Consider the following 20,404-nt stretch of genomic DNA (forward strand, 5'->3'; position numbering starts at 1 on the left):
CCGGAACGGCAGCGACCTCCGAAGAGCGTCGAAGATCCACCGCCGGCGTAAGGAGACAGAGTTCTGGGTTTGGGGAGTCCTCTCGACCCGAATCTCACGAAGAGAGAGAAGTGGTCTGTGCCTGCGAGGAGGGCGGCGCTGGCGATGCAGGTGTGGTACCAGGTGCCGAGAGAGCTTGCGGTCCGGGACGCCAACGGTAACTGTGGAGACAGGGAGCAGATCAAGGAGAGTGATAGGAGGTGAATAGAAACCACGGAGAAAACAACACTCGACGGGGTCGAGCGAGGTGAGTGGCGTTAAAGGTCAAAGTAAGACTAAGGCTGGGTTTACGACAGAGACTGAGGCTAAGGCTATAGTGTAACAAGACAGGGTCTAAGGCTATAGGTGAGCCGCAGCTACACCTAGGTCAGTCTGAACTGGCTGAAACATGCAACGGTCAGACACAAGACAAGAGACATTGAGGGGTTATAAAGAGAAGCTAAATGAGGAGGGAATAGTCGACAGGTGTGGGGCAATTACGGGAATGAGTAACCTTAATGAGGGAAGTGTTGTCAGGAGTGTGAGTGCAGAGTGGAAAATCACCAGTGCCAAGGAAAGCCTAAACGGGGACACAAGGGCGGCAACAATGACGCAGACCCCGAGCACGTGATCAGCCGCCGGCTGACGGTCTCCACGTGCTCGACAATAACAAGACAACTCCTGTGAAGGTAATCACCCCGACCTGACCCGAGTCGTGACAGCCATGGCTTTCCAAATGTTAAACGAGTCATACAAGGCCTATCTTAAAAGACCAAAAACAACTTTCAATACTATACTTAAAGATTATTTTTTTATTTTTTCTCATCCAGTTTGTGACACCCTTAATAATAACTTGGAACAAGTTATCAAATAAATAGACCATTGTACTAACTCTGAACACTTGAACCAAGACTTTTAAACAGATGACTTTCTTTTTTTTGACTAAGGTTATGTCTTGTGCACAACATTGCCTAAAGCAAATGAATGTAATAGTTTGCTTATATTTAATATGTTAACATTATAATATTTATCTGTGCATATGTATATCCATACCATTTCTCATTCAAGGTTGCGACTATATCTTTTAGCGTTTTGACAATGGCTGGCAACTCTGGTAATACAAACATGGTAAACATTGTATTAGTGTTGATCTAGCTTCATCAGCGATAAAAAAGTACACTTAATTTTACATACCTTTTAATGCACTGGTAATGTCATCATCAAGCTTAGGGTATTTTTGTGGACACTGTGATGAGATATCATCCTCACTTTCCGAGTCAAGCTACAAAACAAGTTTTTAGCATTTGCTTTATTATTACATTAATACTTATATTTTATTTATTTTTTAGTAATACTTACATTTCTTAGTGGTTCCTTCAGTGGAGATGATTCTTCATCAATGGCTGTTACATCAGAGTCGGAGTCATAAAATGGTGGGGCTGTGTTAAGATCAGGTACTTTTTTTTTCTCAGGTCCTCCTTTAGAGCACCAACCATGTGTGTCACTGCCTTTTTTGTGAGGGCCTTAGCAAAAGAAACAGTGGTTTCAGAAAATAATATCTATACAAAGTTATAATTGCGTGACTCCAATCATTACAAGAATAATTCACCCAGAAACGCAAAAGCTGTCATATACCGTGTTATTTCTATAAGTTGTGAGTTAAAAGCACTATCTACAGCCATTGTATTGAAAGAAAAAAGTGTCAAACTTAGTACAAAACATATCGGGGAGGTTTCGCAGACAGGAATTATCCTAAACCAGGACTAGGCCTTAGTTAAATTAGGATATTTGAGTTGTGTTTAAAAAAATTCTTCAGAAAAAACATTGCTGTTGTGCATCTTGAGACAAAACAATCGCACTGATATATTTAAAGGCATGTCAGTGCAAGCTGTTTTTGAACAAAACACCTTTAACATTTCAGTTAGTCTGGGACTAGGTCTAAGCCGTGTCCGGGAAACCGCCCCTTAAACTTTATTAGCGATGTAACCCTATGTTAAGTCATGTAAATGTAGCTGGTTGTTTATGATAATATGTAAAAACAAAAAATATTACCAATCTTGTAGAGTCTCTCTTCTGTGATTGCTTGCCTTCAGCTGTTGAATCCAATGAATCCATCAGTTGAATTGACTGAAATGAAAAAGTAAATTACACTATTTTTAATGGATGTTGCAAGTCTATTAGTCAAATGTATTTTTATATTCTGAATGTGTCACGAATGTGGTGCAGAGAAAAACCCAAATGCAGGCAATGGCAGTGAAGGGGTTAACAAATGACTTTATTTTACAAAAAACACACAAAACAAAAACCCACGAGGGGGTATAAATCAGGAACTAAACTAAGAAACAAACAGAAAACAAAGACTTCCCACGAGGGGGCAAATGAAAACAAGAACGGCAAAACTAAACTTAAACGACACAACCAAACATCTAATACAAACAATACAGGGTAGAACAAACAAACTCACTCTTGAGGAACAGATGACAGGACAAGGCAAGACGATGGCACGAAGCAGCACATAACATACGTACAGAACGCAATACAATCCACGAGCCCAAGACAAAGAAACAAGAGGGTATTTAAAGGAAAGACAAATGAGGGATAACGAACGACGGCAGGTGTGGAACATAAAACACTCAGGGAAAGATAACAAGGAAACTAGAGGGGCAGGACCAATGACGAGACACTGGAGAGAACGCATATCATTGTCAAAAGGACAATAATATGTTTCTCTCCACACATACCCAAAGGCTTTGTCATGGCTCAGCTAAAGGACCAAGAAAAACATGACTAAATGAAGCAGAGCCATCACAGAATGACTATGGAAATGCAAATAAGATAATCAAATTAACTAGTTATCCAACATCTTCCAAGTTTAAAAACAGTAATATTTGTTTAATAAAAGTTGCATGCTAGTATAATGAAGATATTACCATCTATTTATTTGTTCTTTTTTTATCCCATTTTAGATGTGGCTAGGTTACTTCAAACAGATAATTATAATTTTTGTTTAATAGGGTATATGTATACAGGCGTATTCTACTTAAATCTCAGCAAGCTCTGTTAAATCCGGCGCACATTGCATCCATAGGGAAAAATGGTGTTTTATACTCGGTCGCTTCAAGATTGCACATTGGATTACGGTCAACGGCGTGAGTCTAATTATCTAAACACTGTGTCATACATCGACAATCGACTTCAAGCAGTAAGTTTCAAGCTACACCAACAAATATGAAAAAACAATCAAAGTACTTGAGGATTGATCACAGAGAACTTAACAATGCTCAGCAGTGGTGCTTTCGGTTTGCTGAAATTTGAACGTTTTATTGGTCAACATATAAATTTCACTTGAGCTGCATTCCAATTCATATGGTTCCTACACAGTGTTCACGGCTCCCTACTCCCCTGAGCACAGGATATCAGTGGAAGTGGACTTCGCTGACAATAATCGCTCATTTGGAATGCCCTGCAATGTCAACAAAGAATGGCAACGGCAGGGTTACGGAGATGAAAAATTAATATACATGCATAAACAAATAGTGTGTATCAATATAATCATAAAATGTGTTTAAGCTTGTATTTATTATTTGACTGCTGCAGCTTTGACTATTATATTTGAAACTCTACTGTAATGCAATATAAAATTAATTTTAATTTTGTCAACTTTGAATATGTATTCTTAATCCATGGCAGTCTCGTGCGCTTTTCCCAAAGTTCAGCCATAAACATTCATGAGGCAAATAACGTATCATAAAATAACGTAAAAAAGAACTGCTGCTTCTTATTACTTTTACATTAGTTCATCTAATAATAACATTGAAGACTACAATAACATCTTTGTATGAAGCAAACACATTTTGTCAATATCATTTAGAAAAATTAAATAAACTTTCACAATGTCCGAAATGCATACGTAAACTATTACATCATTTTTCTGACTTGTGACGCAGCGCACAATAACAGTTGTGATTTTCACTCTCCACTTCTGGTGAAATGATGTATTGATGTTACTTTATTCCCTACGCTGTTTGTAGTGTCCTTCAAACTAAACATGTTCGCTCCCTTCGGACTGGAATCACATTAAAGATGGCGGAGTACCCTGTGAAGTCCACTTAGCAGTCCGCTTACGGGAAAGAATGGAACACACCTTTGGTGAAAAATTACCTCAAAGCTATGAGAGCAGAAGTGGCTTTGCTGGCTGAGATTTTAGTGGAAGTACATCATCACCCTGCCTGCATATACCCAATTTATGGAAATTTTCATCATTGGCAGGGAACCTTGGCTCATAAATGGTGGAAATTTCCATCAATAGAGGGGAATAAGATAACAATCTGTAGATTTGCACCTCCTTGCAAATTTGCAAAGCCAGATTGCTTTAAAGTAATATTTTTGCTTATCAGTTAATGGTATGCACCAATGCACATACCTTTGCTGATTTCTTTGGATTAGCTCTTAGAGTAGTGGCTCCCGTACGTGAAGTTTTGAAGGGAACCTTAATAAGAACAAAATGATGAAATCAGTTTTTGCTTACCGAGTCGTAGTTATTTAATGATACTTAATAACTCCTATGAAAACCTTATTCTCTCAAAAAAGGCATTAGTTCGCATCATGAATTAAATTAATTCCCAATGCCTTGGGAGTGATTAAACACACTTATTTACTACATACACACAAACGTAATCAATCGTTTTGATATACTTATTTTGATTGATAGATGCTTAAAGCTCTAAAAAGACCGCTTCATCAAGTTACAAGATGTATGATGCTACACGAACCATGCGGGGGAGGGGTGTATTCATTTCTAAAAAATAATAATAAAGATTTTAACAAACCTTTCCTTTCTTCTGAATCTTATTCATGTCGACACGTACAGTCCTTCAGGTTGGAGATGCTGGAAATTAAGTCAAAATCTTTCAGTAAAGCAATGAGCAAGTTCGCCATTTAACAGAAACAGAAGAATATGCTGACATCTTTCACATTTATCGTTTAATTAAATATAATCAATATTTACCTAAATATGTCGAATGGGAATCAAGACTTCGTCTTTAGTCCGTTGATCTGATCCGATGTGTTGGTCAAGTTACGTGACTTTCGCCATAGCGCCGCAAGGAGTCAAGGAGGACCGACAGGTGGATGACATCACATTACTGCGAAAGTTTTAAAAAGCATATGGAGCAGCCGTCTCTTGATTCTCTCTCGCGTGAATATGATGTCATCCACTTGGGGATTCTTGCGGTGCAGTGAAGTGGAAGCCTATTGGCTGATATGTATTCAAAATGTGTTCTGGGAAATTGAAGCGGATTTTGCCCATAACTAGAAGTGGGTTTAGTAATCGTTCCCCAGAAGATAAGAGGCGATTATGAATCCTACAAAAAGGAAGTACAAAACATACTTAAGCAACGATGACACTGAACAACCAAGGTCAAGCAAGTATTTACGAACAAAAGCAGTAAATTAGGTTATTCTTGTTTTTGTTACTGCTGTTAGTATTATTATTTTTATTAATATAATAATTATTATTAATAATTATTATTATTCGGGTATTAATGTTATTGTTGGTGTTATTTATTCAGTTATACTAATATTATCATTAGATGGCTAAATGCTTTTAATTGATGTTAAAGTGGGTTACTTATATGTAACTAAGTTGAACTCTTACTAATATCTCATCTAATGTCTTAGGGTTCAAATAGAAGGACCTACAAAAATTTCGTAGAAAAGAAGAACATATGTCCAGACAATTGCTGCACACAGTCAAAGGTAGTTTTTTTAATTAATAAATCTATTTATTTTTTGATGTAGGCCCACTATTATGGGAGGCAAATCCTGCCAAATTTAAATAAATAAATTAAACGATGAAAATGAAAATGAAAACCAGATTAGCAATTTCATTATGGTCCGTGGTCCTAAAACCTTTGTAAAAAATGTTTTTACAATTTATTTTTCACATTTGCCTTTTCATTTTCAAATTGGCAGTCTTGCCTCGAGATTTTAGTGAAAATGAAATGTCAAATCACCAATTGCATTTTCTTTTTCAATTTGACAGGGACAACGCATTGTCAGTGTAAAAATGAAAATGAAAATAAAATAATTTCATTTTATTTTTCATTTTGGCACATATTGTGCACGCAGTTGTGTATAATGAAATTGCTAATCTGGTTTTCATTTTCATCGTTTAATTTATTTATTTAAATTTGGCAGGATTTGCCTCCCATAACTTATACTGTTCTCATTGTTTGATACACATTGATGTGTAATTAGTACAATGCTAATGTTACTGTTATTTAACAATGCAATAAATTGAATTTATATCAAACACAAAAACATACTCTCATTTAAGTTGTAAATGTAAGTTTTAATCTAATCATTTATTATTCTATTTTATATAAGGTATTAAATCATTCAAATCATTCCCTTCACAATGAGGCAACCATTACCACATGTAGAAAACCATCGCAACAGGTGGATATGTATCAATTTTTAAATAAACCCCAGATGCAGTTTAACATAATTATTTTAAAAACTCATATGTCTCAGAGTAATCTTCTGATTAGTTATACATATAAGACTTTGTGATGAGTTCATGCATCCCTTTTCATTACAAAATTGATCCATATTAATTTTTGTTTAGTGCAGTTACATTTGTTAAATGATCACACAAACACAACCATTGATAATCTGTCACACACAATGTTTGTTTACCTTCAGTACAGAAGACCACACACAAGCACAGCACCATTATTGACCAGTATTTTTAGGATTGTTGTATAATTTTATACACTTTAATAGTGATAAACTGTATATTTTGATGTACTTTTTCATGAACCCATATTCAATCATACAGGCAGAATTACCTGAGCATGAATGCAATGAGTGGAATTTCACTTGGTCTGATGCTACCCAGGAACAGCCAGAGCCCTTAGATCGCTGCACATCACAGGTAATGTTCAATGTGTCGGACAACATCAACTTAATTTGGCACCATTACATGTGACCCTGGATCACAAAACCAGTCTTAAGCAGCACAGGAACATTTTTAGTAAAAGACAAAAATACATTGTGTGGGTCAAAATTATCGATTTTTCTTTTATGCCAAAAATCATTAGGATATTAAGTAAAAATATTTTGTAAATTTCCTACCTTAAATATATAAGAACTTCATTTTTGTGAGTGGATGGTCTGCCACAGTGCCCCTGATTAACAACTTCAAAGGCAATTTTCTCTATATTTTGATTTTTTTGCGCTCTCAGATTCCAGAGTTTTAAACGGTTGTATCTCAGCCAGATATTGTCCTATTCTAACAACTCATATATATATAGAAAGTTTATTTATTCAGCTTTCAGATTATGTAAAAATCTCAATTTCGAAAAATTGACCCATAAGACTGGTTTTGTTGTCAAGGGTCACATATATGCATTCATGTTGTGAAATTGGAACAAAAATCACTCTGAATTGTAAAAGCAGCACATTACAGCGCGTGTGTGTGTGTGTGTGTGTGTGCGTGCGTGCGTGCGTGCGTGCGTGTGTGTAGGTGCATATGTGTGTACCTTGTGTTTTCTCAAAATTGAATCATATTTTCTTAATGTCGTCGAGACATTTGTAATTTTGACATTATTGAAATATCAAAACAGTCGTACAATACAACAAATCATTAGTGCCAAGCTACCATTTTAACATCCTTAAAAGCTGCTGTAGTCTTATAGGTTATTCTTAGTTTTATTACAGCGCATAACACACAACAGACTTTTTTTTATTAATCATGTAGACAGTCTTAACTGACCTTCACTGTGATGAGACAACTTCCAGTCAACCTGATGCCACCCAGAGACTATAAGAGAGTGAATTTCTAAGCAGCACATCGCAGGTAAACTATATTTAAAATCCAAATAAATGCAAATAAGCGGTTTGCACAAAGAAATGTGATTAAAAATACTTCTAGATTAATCTAAAGCATACTATTAATTTAAACATGGAAAACAAATAGACTAATAATCAATGTGCATGTTCTTTTTAGGAGCCCCATGATGGTGATGAGTTGTTGTATCCTGGATCATCTCTTACCAAAGCACAGAGTTTGCTACTGTTGATGTCATATGTGCTGCGACATAATCTGACAGGGGTTGCCTTAGAACATCTTTTACAAATTTTTAATGAGCATTTTCCAGGGCTGGTACCAGAAACTGTGTACCTATTTAACAAATCTTATGGTGAGTTTGGTCATTATGAACCTCATTTTTACTGTGCCTCATGTTGTAACTATTTGGGAACAAGAGAGAAAAGCCCAGTGCATTGTGATGTCTGTCAGGCAGCATTTAATGCAGATGATAATTTGAAAAATGGCTGTTTTTTTCTAGTATTGAGCTTGTCATCACAACTCAGGGACATTCTTGAAAATCCGAGTTTATCTTTGTCAAGGCAGACTACAGATATGAAAGATGTTCTAAATGACATACAGTGTGGAGCTGAATATAGGAAACTGAGAGAAAATGGGCAATTAGGTGAAAGTGACAAAAGTTTACTGTGGAATTGTGATGGAATTCCCATTTTCAGAAACTCAAATTATCAGGTGTGGCCCATTCAATGTCAGATCATCGAACAACAGCCAAAGGACAGAAAAAACAACATCATGCCATGTATTTGGTTTGGTGAAAAGAAACCTACAATGTCTGTTCTGCTAACCCCTTTTGTGAATGAGCTGTGTTCTTTTGAGAGGGAAGGGTTAATTTGTATGTGTATGCATTAATATGTAGCTCTGACTCTGCTGCCCGCCCACTCCTAAGAAACACAAAACAGTTCAATGGATATTATGGGTGTGATTGCTATCACATAGGTGGAGGGCCTTACCCATGTAGAAGACCAGAGCCTCATCTCAGGTCTGAAACAGAACATTATGATCATGCTATGGCAGCTACTGTACAACTGCCAATCAAGGGTGTAAAAGGCCCATCGGAATTGATGAGATTAGAAAAGTTTCAGATGATTAATGGTTTCGTCCCCGAATATCAGCATAGTGTTTGTCTTGGTGTTACTCGACAACTGGCTTCTATTTGGCTGGATTCCACCAATCACAACGAAGAGTGGTACATAGGCACAAAAGCAGACATAATTGACCAAAAACTGCTTTCTATAAAACCTCCAGTAGAGATAACCAGAACACCCAGGTCATTCCATGAAAGAAAATACTGGAAAGCATCAGAATGGCGGTCATTTCTTCTTTTCTATTCTTTGCCTGTTCTTAGTGGTGTGCTAACGAAGAAGTATTGGAACCACCTGTTTCTTTTAGTTTTTGCTTTACACATACTTCTTCAGCAAACTGTGGAATTCTCTGAAGTCAGTACAGCGGAAATAGCACTGAAGAAGTTTGTAATTCAGTTTGAGGTGCTGTATGGTATTAAGAATGTGTCATTCAATGTACACCTGTTGACACACCTTGCTGCAAGTGTTAAGAACTGGGGCCCTCTGTGGGCAACATCGACATTCTCATTTGAATCTTTCAATGGTACTTTATTAAAGTACTTCAATGGCACTACACATGTTCCCGTTCAAATAGTGAAGAAATTCCTTAAGTGGAAGAGTCTGCGGAAAAGGGTAGAAAAATGTTTAGCCAACACAGATGACAAACTGAAAAGCCTCTTCTTGCGACTTCAAAATAAATTCTATGACTTGTAATGGGAAAAATCTTACTGGAAATGTCACTGTATTTGGTCCTGCTTCTAACACTGCATGTGCATCACACGTCCTTGCCATTGAAGAAATTCATGGTGGTATAGTGTATAACTGTTCATCCTACAGTCGTTTCCTTATCGGTGAGACACTGTATCATGCAGAAGGTAGCAGGAGATTACAGAAAAGAAATCATTCTATTGCAGAATTAAAAGATGGGACATTGTGTAGTCCTGGGCTTAGCTTCTTATGAAAGTGACAACAACAGAGCCTCAGACAGTGATGGTGGAAAACATTGCTGTGTAGTCATGCAGAAGCTTGAAAAGTCAAGAAGACCATTGTGTAGGGACATTCAATTGAATATTTCATCCAAGTTTGTGTATGAGGTGTCTGAAACCAATTGTGTGTATGCTGTAAATACAGACTCTTTCAAAAGAAAATGTGTAATGGTAAATTTACTGTCGTGATTCTGCCCATCTTGTCATGTCTTTTTTGATCTTGTAGCAGAATCACGACAGGATACCTTGTTTTATGTGAGAAGCCATGAGATGTTTGTTTTTTACTTCTCATGTGTTTTCTCGTGTCTTGTCTGTGGCCCCGCCCCTCTCGTTTCCTGTATTGTCTCCCTCTTGTGTCTTATGTTCCACACCTGTCCTCGTTCGTTATCCCTTGTTTGTCTTTCCTTTAAATACCCTCTTGTTTCTTTGTCCTGTGCTCGTGCATCGTATATGGTGTCTTCGGTGGCGGTCCTTGTTGTTTGTATCCTGATTACCTGTTTCTCCCGTGCTTGTGTTCCGTTTGGAGTGTCCTGTCAGTCTTAGTAAGTGTTTAGTTTAGTTTGGTTTATCTAGTGTTGTTTATTTTCAGTTTATTGTTAGTTAGTCTTCGTCCTGTCATTATCTTATTGTATTGAGTTTTCCCCCATCGTGGGTTTTGTTTTGTGTTTTATGTAAATAAAGTCTTGTTTTTGTTAACCCCTTCACTGCTGCCTGCAATTGGGTTCTCTTTCGCACACGATTCATGACAGAATGCACGAGCCAGCTCGAACCCAGCAGGCAGCTAAAATGGAGAGTGCAGCGTCGTCCCTATACGTTCTCGCCAAGCCCACTTGCTGCTTGGGTTCAGTCAGGGCAGTTACGGGAACTGGGAGTTCGCCAGAGCATTCTCGGCGGTGGCTGAGGAAACCGAGTTCAGTGAGGCAGAGTTAAGTGATTTTTGACTGCTGCCTCACTCGGCACCTCACGCCGTCAGAGAAGAGGCTGCTGGGTCCCCTAGGGTTTGCGAATATGGTCAGGTACGTGGTCAACCGAGACGCTCCCGGGGGTGAGGTTCCAGTTGGAACTTCCGCTCCACGGTTGAGTGTACCGGAAGATCTCGTCCTGGCTGCAGTTACCCGGGGGGACTCAGTACCCTCTGGCTCGAGCTCCACGGCTCTCGGTTCTCCTGGCGGCGCCCGTGGTTAGTGGGGGAGGAGAGATTCGGGGACGACGTCTGCGGTCTCCTCCGATGCAGAACTCCCTCCGGTCCCCACGGTTCAGCCAAAGTTGGCTACGGACCTAGTGGTGCGGAGAAGGAGGGAGAAGGGTCGAGGAGGAGCGTCCAAGCCGTTGCAGCCGACGTCCAGTCCGGTGTCCAGTCTTGTGTCCAGCCCTGCGTCCAGTCCGGTGCAGCCGGTGTCCAGTCCAGTGCAGCCGGCGTCCGGCCCGGTGGTCCAGCCGGCCTCCAGCCCGGTGATCCAGCCGGCGTCCAGTCCGGTGCAGCCGGCGATCCAGCCGGCGTCAAGCCCTGGCCAGCCGGCCTTCCAGCCGGTGTCAAGCCCTGGCCAGCCGGCCTTTCAGCCGGCGTCAAGCCCTGGCCAGCCGGCCTTCCAGCCGGGTCCCAGCCTTGTCCCCCCCAGGACTTCCCCCCCACAGAATCCCCCAGGACTCCGCGCCCTCGAGCGCAGCCGGGGATTAAGACTGTGCCTCCCCTGAACTCTTGTTTGTCCCCACCCCCTCTCCCATGTTTGTTATTCTTGTTGTCACACCCCAACCCTTTAGTTTTGTTGTCTTGTATGCCCCTGATTTTGTGTACCATGTTTGTCTGGTTCATGTCATTGTCTCAGTCTGTCTTGTCCTGTTTGTCACCTTGAGGAGCGTCAGGATGTCGCTCCTTAAGGAGGGGGTTCTGTCGTGATTCTGCCCATCTTGTCATGTCTTTTTTGATCTTGTAGCAGAATCACGGCAGGATACCTTGTTTTATGTGAGAAGCCATGAGATGTTTGTTTTTTACTTCTCATGTGTTTTCTCATGTCTTGTCTGTGGCCCCGCCCCTCTCGTTTCCTGTATTGTCTCCCTCTTGTGTCTTATGTTCCACACCGGTCCTCGTTCGTTATCCCTTGTTTGTCTTTCCTTTAAATACCCTCTTGTTTCTTTGTCCTGTGCTCGTGCATCGTATATGGTGTCTTCGGTGGCGTTCCTTGTTATTTGTATCCTGATTACCTGTTTCTCCCGTGCTTGTGATCCGTTTGGAGTGTCCTGTCAGTCTTAGTAAGTGTTTAGTTTAGTTTGGTTTATCTAGTGTTTATTTTCAGTTTATTGTTAGTTAGTCTTCGTCCTGTCATTATCTTATTGTATTGAGTTTTCCCCATCGTCGATTTTGTTTTGTTTCATGTAAATAAAGTCTTGTTTTTGTTAACCCCTTCACTGCTGCCTGCAATTGGGTTCTCTTTCGCACACGATTCATGACATTTATGGAACAACACATTTGTCATACCTCTCACAAATAATGTAGAGAGACTGATTTGGTGTGTATTAGGACTGATTTTTTTGTGGGTAACAATATCAAAGGAACTACCTTTAAATTAAATGAAGAAAATGTGCTTTAAGCTACATGTTCTCTTAGACTGTATAGAGATGTTATAATCATCCTTTGTATTTGTGTTTTAGACAATCAATGTAATCAATAATTGGTGTAATATGTTTGCATTTTCTTATAGCAACATATGTACTGAGATCCTTCAAAATCTGCATCAAACAGCTATCTTGTGCTTAATGATTTTATAATTATTTTGCAGATGTGAAGTATGACACGTAACTGTTACTTTAACTACTGTACATATACTGTTGTACGCACTAATAAATTACACTTGTAGATGAACGGGAGCTATTTTGATTAGAATCTCAACAATAGTTCAAATTAAGCACAATCCATGTTGTTTAACATATTTATTTGCTCAAGTTATTATATGTAAATAAATTTTACTGGAGTGTAAGCAAGTATTTTAAAGTTAATATGCAAAATACATTTAGTGTACAGTAATAGTACTTTATATTATACACTAAATACATTAAAAAGTATTAAATGTAATTTAAGACAGCATACTTGCTGAAAGTACAATGACTTAATTTTACATATGCTTCAGAATTATTAATCAATACAACACTATAAATGAACTTCTGTCAAGTACTACAAATGCAAACTCACTTAAAATTATGTAAAAAGTAAAATTTAATTGCACATTATTACAAAGCACATTTTTAAAAAGTGCACTTAAGTGGGTTTTAAAAAAATATCATGAAAATGTACTCTCTTGAATGACACTTAAGATTACTTTAATGTCAGAAATATTATGCTACCCTACAAGTACACTTTTAAAAAGTGTGCTTTGATTATATAAAGCACACTAGAAATATACATTCAATACAATTAAATACACTTATTTCTCACAGGGAACTTTACGTAAACACTTCTCAATTCACAAATGGCTCTACAAACATTGTGAACTATTCTGCATACAGTTGCTTCACTGGCACCACACAAATCACCAGTTTCTCCATGAAAGGTTCCAGAAGCCAAAAACCTCAATGTGAGCAGAACTTGAAGTGAACTGGGTAAAGGCCTTCCTCTTAGAGACAGACGGGAAAGTCTAGGCTCAAACTAAAATATTATCTCCAATGCATTTTCTTAGTGGTCTTGAAAAGCTGTGTCATCAAAGTAATGTAAGGGATCACTCCTATCCACAAGTACTGGTTGCTGTTGTGCATGTTGTTCTTCATTTAAATATTCCAAATAGTCCATGCTTCCTCACAATCAGTAATAAGCTTAAACCTGCCTCTTTGAAGGATTAATTTAAGATTGAATTTAGTCATAGACTAGCTGTAATCCTCTCTCTTGCAATCAATTGTGTTTAATCCAGAACAGGCTAAATCTGTCAATTTTAAGATATGTCTGTGCATGTCGCTTTGAGTTAAGACTGCTCATATGGGCAGTTTAGTCTGGGATTAGGCTTAAACCCTGTCTGTGAAACCGGGCCTAAGTGTTTAAAGAAGACTAGACTATGATAAGATGCTTGGCTATTTACCAAATTTACCCCATGGGAAGGGCATGATGGTGTATTACTGACATTTAATATTGGTCACCAGATCACAGAAACTCGCATGATCAAACGTAACTTTAGAAGAGAAGCAAATATGGAGCTTTATTGATTTCTCAATACACATTTGTGGCTGTCATGTTTCAGCTATAAAAGCATGCGTAACAAGGAAGGCGGGACGAGAGCCGTGAGGCAACGAGGCGGGGCCGGTGGCGTGAGTAATAGTGGGAATCAGCTGTGCGCACACCGGTCCCGCATGTCTCACGGAGGAGATCGGGAGCATAAGAGGACGAGCGACAGGACTACAGAGGACCAGTGTTAAGTTTGTATTTATGTTCTTGTGGCCTTTTATTTCCGTGTTATTGTTTGTTTATTTTATTAAAGTTTTTGAATGTTCGCCGGTTACCGCCTCCTTCCTTTATCTTCATTTGAACCTTGCTACAGCATGCAACATACAGTTGAAGCTGGTTCAGTGTCATTGGTTATTGCAGGGGTGAGGATGGTGAATTCTCACCACATAGATATTTATTATGTGGGAGTCTCTGATGTGATCGGGGGCAGTAAAATAATCATAATAATACCATACATGTGGATTTTTATGAGAAAAAAACGTCACTTGCCAGCCACATTCCGAGCAAGTAAATGACCAGTATGGGGTGATTTGCGGATGAAAAATAAGGATTTAAAACACACAGGACGCACGTGCTGATTGCTTTGGTGATTGCTCTTCACATCTCTGCATACAAGCTGATCAAAACTCGCTGAATTGCTCAAGTCCTTCACACACCTTTTGTGTATCTACAACGTTTATGCGTAAATATTAATGTTTTAGCTACATTTTTTTTGTCTCTGCATTTGGCTCCTACAATTTAGTAGTTCAGTTTGTTGGGTCAAGTGCAAGTGTATGACCCAAACATCAACAACGCTTTCATTTGGATATAAAATCCCACCCCTCTATTTTCAAACATAACTCTTGCTGTAGAAGGAAACTTCCACTATTACTGGTATTTTGGGACAGAATAGCAAATTTGTGTATTTACTGGTGAAATCATTCTGATAAATTCATGGGAGGCAGTGTTCATCTCAGAAATTAAAGGGTTAAAAAAATGAACGGTGCATATTTAATCCAAATTTGTTTGCAAATGTCTTTACAAAATCAAATAATGAAGAAAAGAATGTGCCTGATTTTGGTTGATTTATCACACTGCAGAACATCTGATCCAACAAACAGCAACATTCTAAATCTCATTGACATTGATCCAGTAAACACCAACGGGGGTTCTACACATTTGTTGAATCAGTGTGAATGATCCTTTATGCATACAGAAAATCTGCATACCTTCCACAGCAAATACTACTCAAAAATAACTGTTCCGGCATAGCCAAAGTAATAATTGTTAACAGGTGCAAACAAGTTTTCTGCTCACTGATTGGTTAATGGTGAAAATGCACTCTATAAAAGAGTCCTGATGATGGTTGCTAATTAGCTATCAGCTAATTTGTTTCTAGGCTGTTTTGGGTGACCTTTCCAAAATGTGCTCCGGATTTTGTCTGAGGTGTGCCCAAATTTGGCTTGGCTTAATTTTTTATCATATTTTTGGGAGGTGTTCAATAGCTTTACCTTTTTATTTTTCAGAATTTTCTTTGCCTTGTTTCCTGCTTATGTAAGTTGTTTGGGGAGTTATGATGGTAAGCCACCAATCTTTCTACAAACATGTGATTGATACTTGTAGCATGCTTTTTGTGTTAAATAAATGCTTTTTGTTTTAAAATAGGGAACATGTCAACCACTAATATGCAAAGTGTTCCAGTACGTACTTTCCCAGAGATGGGTTCTGAGGTGAAACAAGTTGGAAATTTAATTGACCTACCCAACAATCAAGACAACCACGGACATTATGATAGTTATCAAAAAGAGAAACTGTTTGAGGGATCAAGTGTAACATCAGATGTAAAAGATTGCCAAACTCGCACTGAAAGTGACAATCAGGACAATATGATTAAGCCCTTTGCATCTGTTCCAAACTATAATTTGTTAGGTTTTGGTCAACCCCCTTCTCAATATGAGTCTAATGCACTTACTGATGTCTTCAAAAATGTCCAGCCTGTTAGCCAGCTGGCTTATACTTCTCAGGGTAGATCCACCTTGATGGAAACCCCAAAAGTACTGGGTTTTAAGACCTTCAAACCCTCTAAAAGTGAATCTAGTTATGAGGCCATTAAATCCTCAGCTGCTGGATCTAGCAAGATCTTTGCAGTGCAGGCTCCTAAACATGCATATGACCGTGTAATGTTTAAGCCTCAAGTTTCTGCAGATGCACTTGTAGGAGACCCAAAGTGGACTCAATCCAATTCCATCCTCAGTCAGTTTTCAAAACAGCATGGCGCTTCTCACAGAACTGAGAGTTTTAGGAAATTCCAGGCAGCTGGTAGCACGTATGGTCCAATCCTAATGGGAGCACCTGTGCATTCAAAGACCAATCCAAGAAAACCCTCCCACGGTGGACTTGCACATCCAGAGGCCAAGCCTTCGGTTGTTAGCTCGGGGCCAATTGTCATATTACAGGGTAGTGAAAGTACTCAAGGACTTGGGAGTACACTTCCAAATTCTGTAAAACCTAAGTGGTTTCCCAGTAATGTTGACTTCAATCAATATGTGACCCCTCGATCCAGTCAGATCTCTAGTGTTGCCTTGAATGTTGGCGGCCGACATAGTAAGTTATGGCATGCACCTCTTTACAATTCAATGAGACAAGGTCAAAACAGTGCTGGCCCTAAGCCACTGAAACGGTCTGGAAGTGGCTGTAGAGATGATGTTGGTAAATATTCAGTTGCTAGTTCTAGTGAGTTTCGTTTGAGAGCTCTTGAAAGTGCTGATGGAGGCAAATCAGTCCCTTACTATGAGTCTCGTGAAGATGTCCAGAAAATGGTAATGTCCAGTAACCCTAGAAAGTTTCAGAAAACCTACAATACACAGCATAATGTGGTTAAATCCTCTATTACCAGTTCTGGGGAGATTCGTATGATGTCAAATCCTTCTACTGTCCAAAATAAAACGCACTCCATTAAGCTGCAAGTTACATCAAAACCAAATGCTAGCTCTCCAGAGCATAGGGCAACGTTTCCGTCCATTCGGACTGCTCTTCAATACCAGCCTTTTGACGCTTACCTAAATTCTAGAAATGTCCAGCCAACCACTGCCAGCCCACCACAGAGTGGTTATAAGGTCTTCTCTTCTTTTATGGGAACTTCATACAAACCAGGGTCGGCACCCCCAAATGCTTTAAGCGAATCAAGATTTAGTGCCACTAAACCCTCTGTTGCTGATGCAATACGTGTAAGGCTTAATAAATGGCCCAAAAGCATCTTTGGTAACCATCAGAACCAATGGGCTTCTCGTAACGATGTTGGTGCTTTGACTGCTAACAGTGGTGCTCTACAGAGTGTTTTGCCTTCAAGTGACCTAGGTCACAGGCAAGTGCAAAATGTACATGACATAATCACCATTCCAGACATGTTTGGCAAAGGTGTTATTCGAAGGCTTTCTGCAATTTCCAGCAGCTATAGACCAGGTTTGATACAAAATTTAACACCGCTAACTCTAATTGCATGTTTTTGTCTTTCTATAAAAAACGGCTGCTGTTCTTTCACACAGCTTCGCAAAACCAAGCTCAGGGAGGGGATTCCTCTACCCCTGAATGTGATGTGACCCAAAATCACGGGTCGGGTGTTGGTCAACAGGGCCCATTTCAAGGAGTGAAATACACGTCATCTAGCAGCAGTTCCCAACATCTGCTATAAAGTAAGTACAACTGCTTTACTTATAGGATGTGTGTTGTTGCCCAGATCGCTGTGAATTGAGATCACTTTGATAACTGTAAATGCTGGCAACCATGTCTTGCCTCCAAACAATGCATGGCATATGCGTGGTTCAGGATATTTATAGCTTTGTTGAAAATGGCATATTAGCTTGCCGTTTCCTTATTCTAACTTGTTCATGCAAAAAATTGAAGCTCAAGGTTGCATTGCAGAATATAGTGTTCCACATAGCTGTACTGTAGTAGGCAACTGCAATATAGGTTATCCTAGATAGTCCAGGCATACTAAAAATGATCTTATACAGAATACAATGTGCAGAAACTTAGTTTTCTATTCTGAAATTGGCCTACTACAACAAGCATGCATGATGCCAGTGAGCCACTATTATTATTATTATTATTATTATTACTTATAGCTTCTTTTTAAATTCTTGTAGCCATGGTTTGGTTTGTGTCTGGGGAAGCTGATAGTCATCAAGCTCCGGTCTCTGCGAGGACTCTGGGAGGCTGTGACTGATCCCGTGCGCTGCTGTTCCATGATCATTTAAATTGAGGACACAAAGAACTGTCCTGGCAATTTATGTCAGTACTATGTAACGCACCAACCTTTTAAAAAAGTATATTTCATGTTAATAAAAACCATACTAATGCAGATTTATTATCTTTATCTCTAATGTTAAGGACATTTGAATCCTGTTGTGTTTTTAAAAGCTACTTAAATGTGTGATGTCTGTTATGCCACAACATGTTTAGTACCTGTGTGATGTCTGCTATGCCACAACATGTTTATACTTGTGAACGTGAGCATGTTTTAAATGGAACAGAAGTGTATTAATTTTCTCACACATGCCTGCTTTCCCTACATGGTATTAAACTGCAGTATACAGCTAAACGTTTCGGACAGTAGTCTTATATGCTGTGCTGTCACATCATTACTGTATGGCTTATGTTTAAAGCATTGCTGTGGGGTGGTCAACAATGTTGAGCTTTTTTGCAGCTTTGCAGTATTTCTGTTTAAAACTGTACAAATTAAAAGTTCAGATGCAAAACCCTCTAAATCGGTCAGACGACTTTGTTTAAATTAGTGGTTTTTATCAGGCGCTTACATTTACAGTACTTTCAGCAATACCAGATATTTCAGGCCAGGCAGAGTGTGGTATTTAGAGGATTTTAAGCAAAATTATTTGAGTAACGTATACTATGTGTGGAGGGCATTCATTCATCATAATCTCATTTTTGATGGAGGTGGCTTTTAGAGGGTTTTTACATGAGCTCTTCAAATATAAATTCTGGGTTTCAAACGAAGGATTCCTACCATTTGAAATCCGTAAATCTTAAAAGCATTTTATATGCCTAGCCAGAATACTCCCTATAAATGATAGTGAACTTAAAAAAATATATTGCCTTAATATGTATTGAATTGAATCTTTGCTTGATTTTTTTTCTCAATTTTTATACTGGAATCCTTCTAGAACTTGACACTGTACACTACTGAAGCGTTGTATAGTTCTTAATGCTGTTTTGTGCTATATCTTTTCTAACTAAACTACCCATAGCAGACTTCCCATTAATTTGCTGTAAAGGAATGTTCAAAAGAGCCAATGCTTTAGCAAAATTCTAAGAACTATCAAGTTAGTCATGTTAGAATTTGTTGTCCCACACTTTCAGACTTTGGTTTGTCAAGCTCGTTTATTTCATGCACGTTTTAGCAAATGTAACAAATTCAGATATTCCATGCGAAACTTTCTCATACGGCTTGCATGTGCATAATGCAGAAACAGTATGATAATTCGGCATTCTGTGAAACCAGAGCTGTTGAAAAACAGAGTTGCGACACTCCCAAAGACGTCCGTTGGAGTGGAATGTGATTGAGTAATTTATGTCGTGGAGGGCTCTATAGTTCCAAACATTGCACTGAAACCCATTCGTTCCAGTGTTTCCCAAACACATTCGCTGGTAAGTTGATATAATAGACCAGTTTGATATAGATGTATTTTCAGAATGTTTTCGGAACAAAATTGTTTCCCTAAATAAAAATGGCTTTTGTGTGTATGTGTGGTTGAAAGATTTTCTCTGAAGACTGCTCATTAAATGAAAGTGTAATCTACCCTCTCCCTGTGTAAATGATATAATTATGTCTTACTGACAGCAATTGGTTCTCTTGTTGTTTTTTCACATTTCTTTTTTGTGAATTTGCTTGAAATCATTGATAATTTATTGATAAAATACTTTTAATTAATTAACTTTTAATGTCTTGACATAGTTTAGCATTGGGATGTACTGATGATCATAGAAGCATGAGAAAATATAAACTTCCACTGTCTCACCCGATTAAACCCATTCAAACAGACTTACAGTTTACTATTGAGAGGTCCATGAACCCTCGGCGGCGAGCTCACTCCCTGCGTTCTATTCTGAAGTGATCATCCCTAATCCCAACAGTAAAGCTGTTGATGTGTAAACTCTATAGGGAAAACCGCAATTGTATCTCTTAAGCAGAGGTGGGTAGTAACGCGCTACATTTACTTCGTTACATTTACTTGAGTAACATTTT

The 20,404-nt window shown here is 38.7% G+C and overlaps 1 protein-coding gene and 1 long non-coding RNA gene across 2 annotated transcripts; one reads left to right on the forward strand and one right to left on the reverse strand.

The window, feature by feature from the left end:
• Positions 1-1,076: 1,076 nt before the first annotated feature.
• Positions 1,077-6,944, reverse strand: LOC130550341 (uncharacterized). Its single transcript, XR_008962392.1, has 8 exons — positions 6,870-6,944; positions 5,027-5,381; positions 4,848-4,906; positions 4,442-4,507; positions 2,071-2,145; positions 1,378-1,541; positions 1,213-1,300; positions 1,077-1,129 (listed from the first exon to the last, which is right to left on the reverse strand). It is a non-coding gene; the product is annotated as an uncharacterized LOC130550341 (long non-coding RNA).
• An 8,582-nt stretch (positions 6,945-15,526) lies between these two features.
• Positions 15,527-18,896, forward strand: zgc:175136 (uncharacterized protein LOC100136863 homolog). Its single transcript, XM_057327784.1, has 5 exons — positions 15,527-15,588; positions 15,669-15,721; positions 15,808-17,604; positions 17,688-17,834; positions 18,288-18,896. Exons 1-4 carry the CDS (start codon positions 15,566-15,568, stop codon positions 17,831-17,833), a joined length of 2,019 nt encoding a protein of 672 aa, XP_057183767.1. The 5' UTR covers positions 15,527-15,565; the 3' UTR covers position 17,834; positions 18,288-18,896.
• The last annotated feature ends 1,508 nt before the right edge of the window (positions 18,897-20,404 follow it).

Source organism: Triplophysa rosa, unplaced genomic scaffold, assembly GCF_024868665.1.
Source record: "Triplophysa rosa unplaced genomic scaffold, Trosa_1v2 scaffold291_ERROPOS121282, whole genome shotgun sequence".
Lineage (NCBI taxonomy): Eukaryota > Metazoa > Chordata > Actinopteri > Cypriniformes > Nemacheilidae > Triplophysa > Triplophysa rosa.

Excerpts from the sequence above, each read along its gene's own strand:
- zgc:175136 (XM_057327784.1), top strand. The coding sequence starts at position 15,566 with ATGTGCTCCGGATTTTGTCTGAG. Across the intron at positions 15,589-15,668 it reads TGCTCCGGATTTTGTCTGAG|AATTTTCTTTGCCTTGTTTC; the intron begins GTGTGCCCAAAT and ends TTTATTTTTCAG. Across the intron at positions 15,722-15,807 it reads TTGTTTGGGGAGTTATGATG|GGAACATGTCAACCACTAAT; the intron begins GTAAGCCACCAA and ends GTTTTAAAATAG.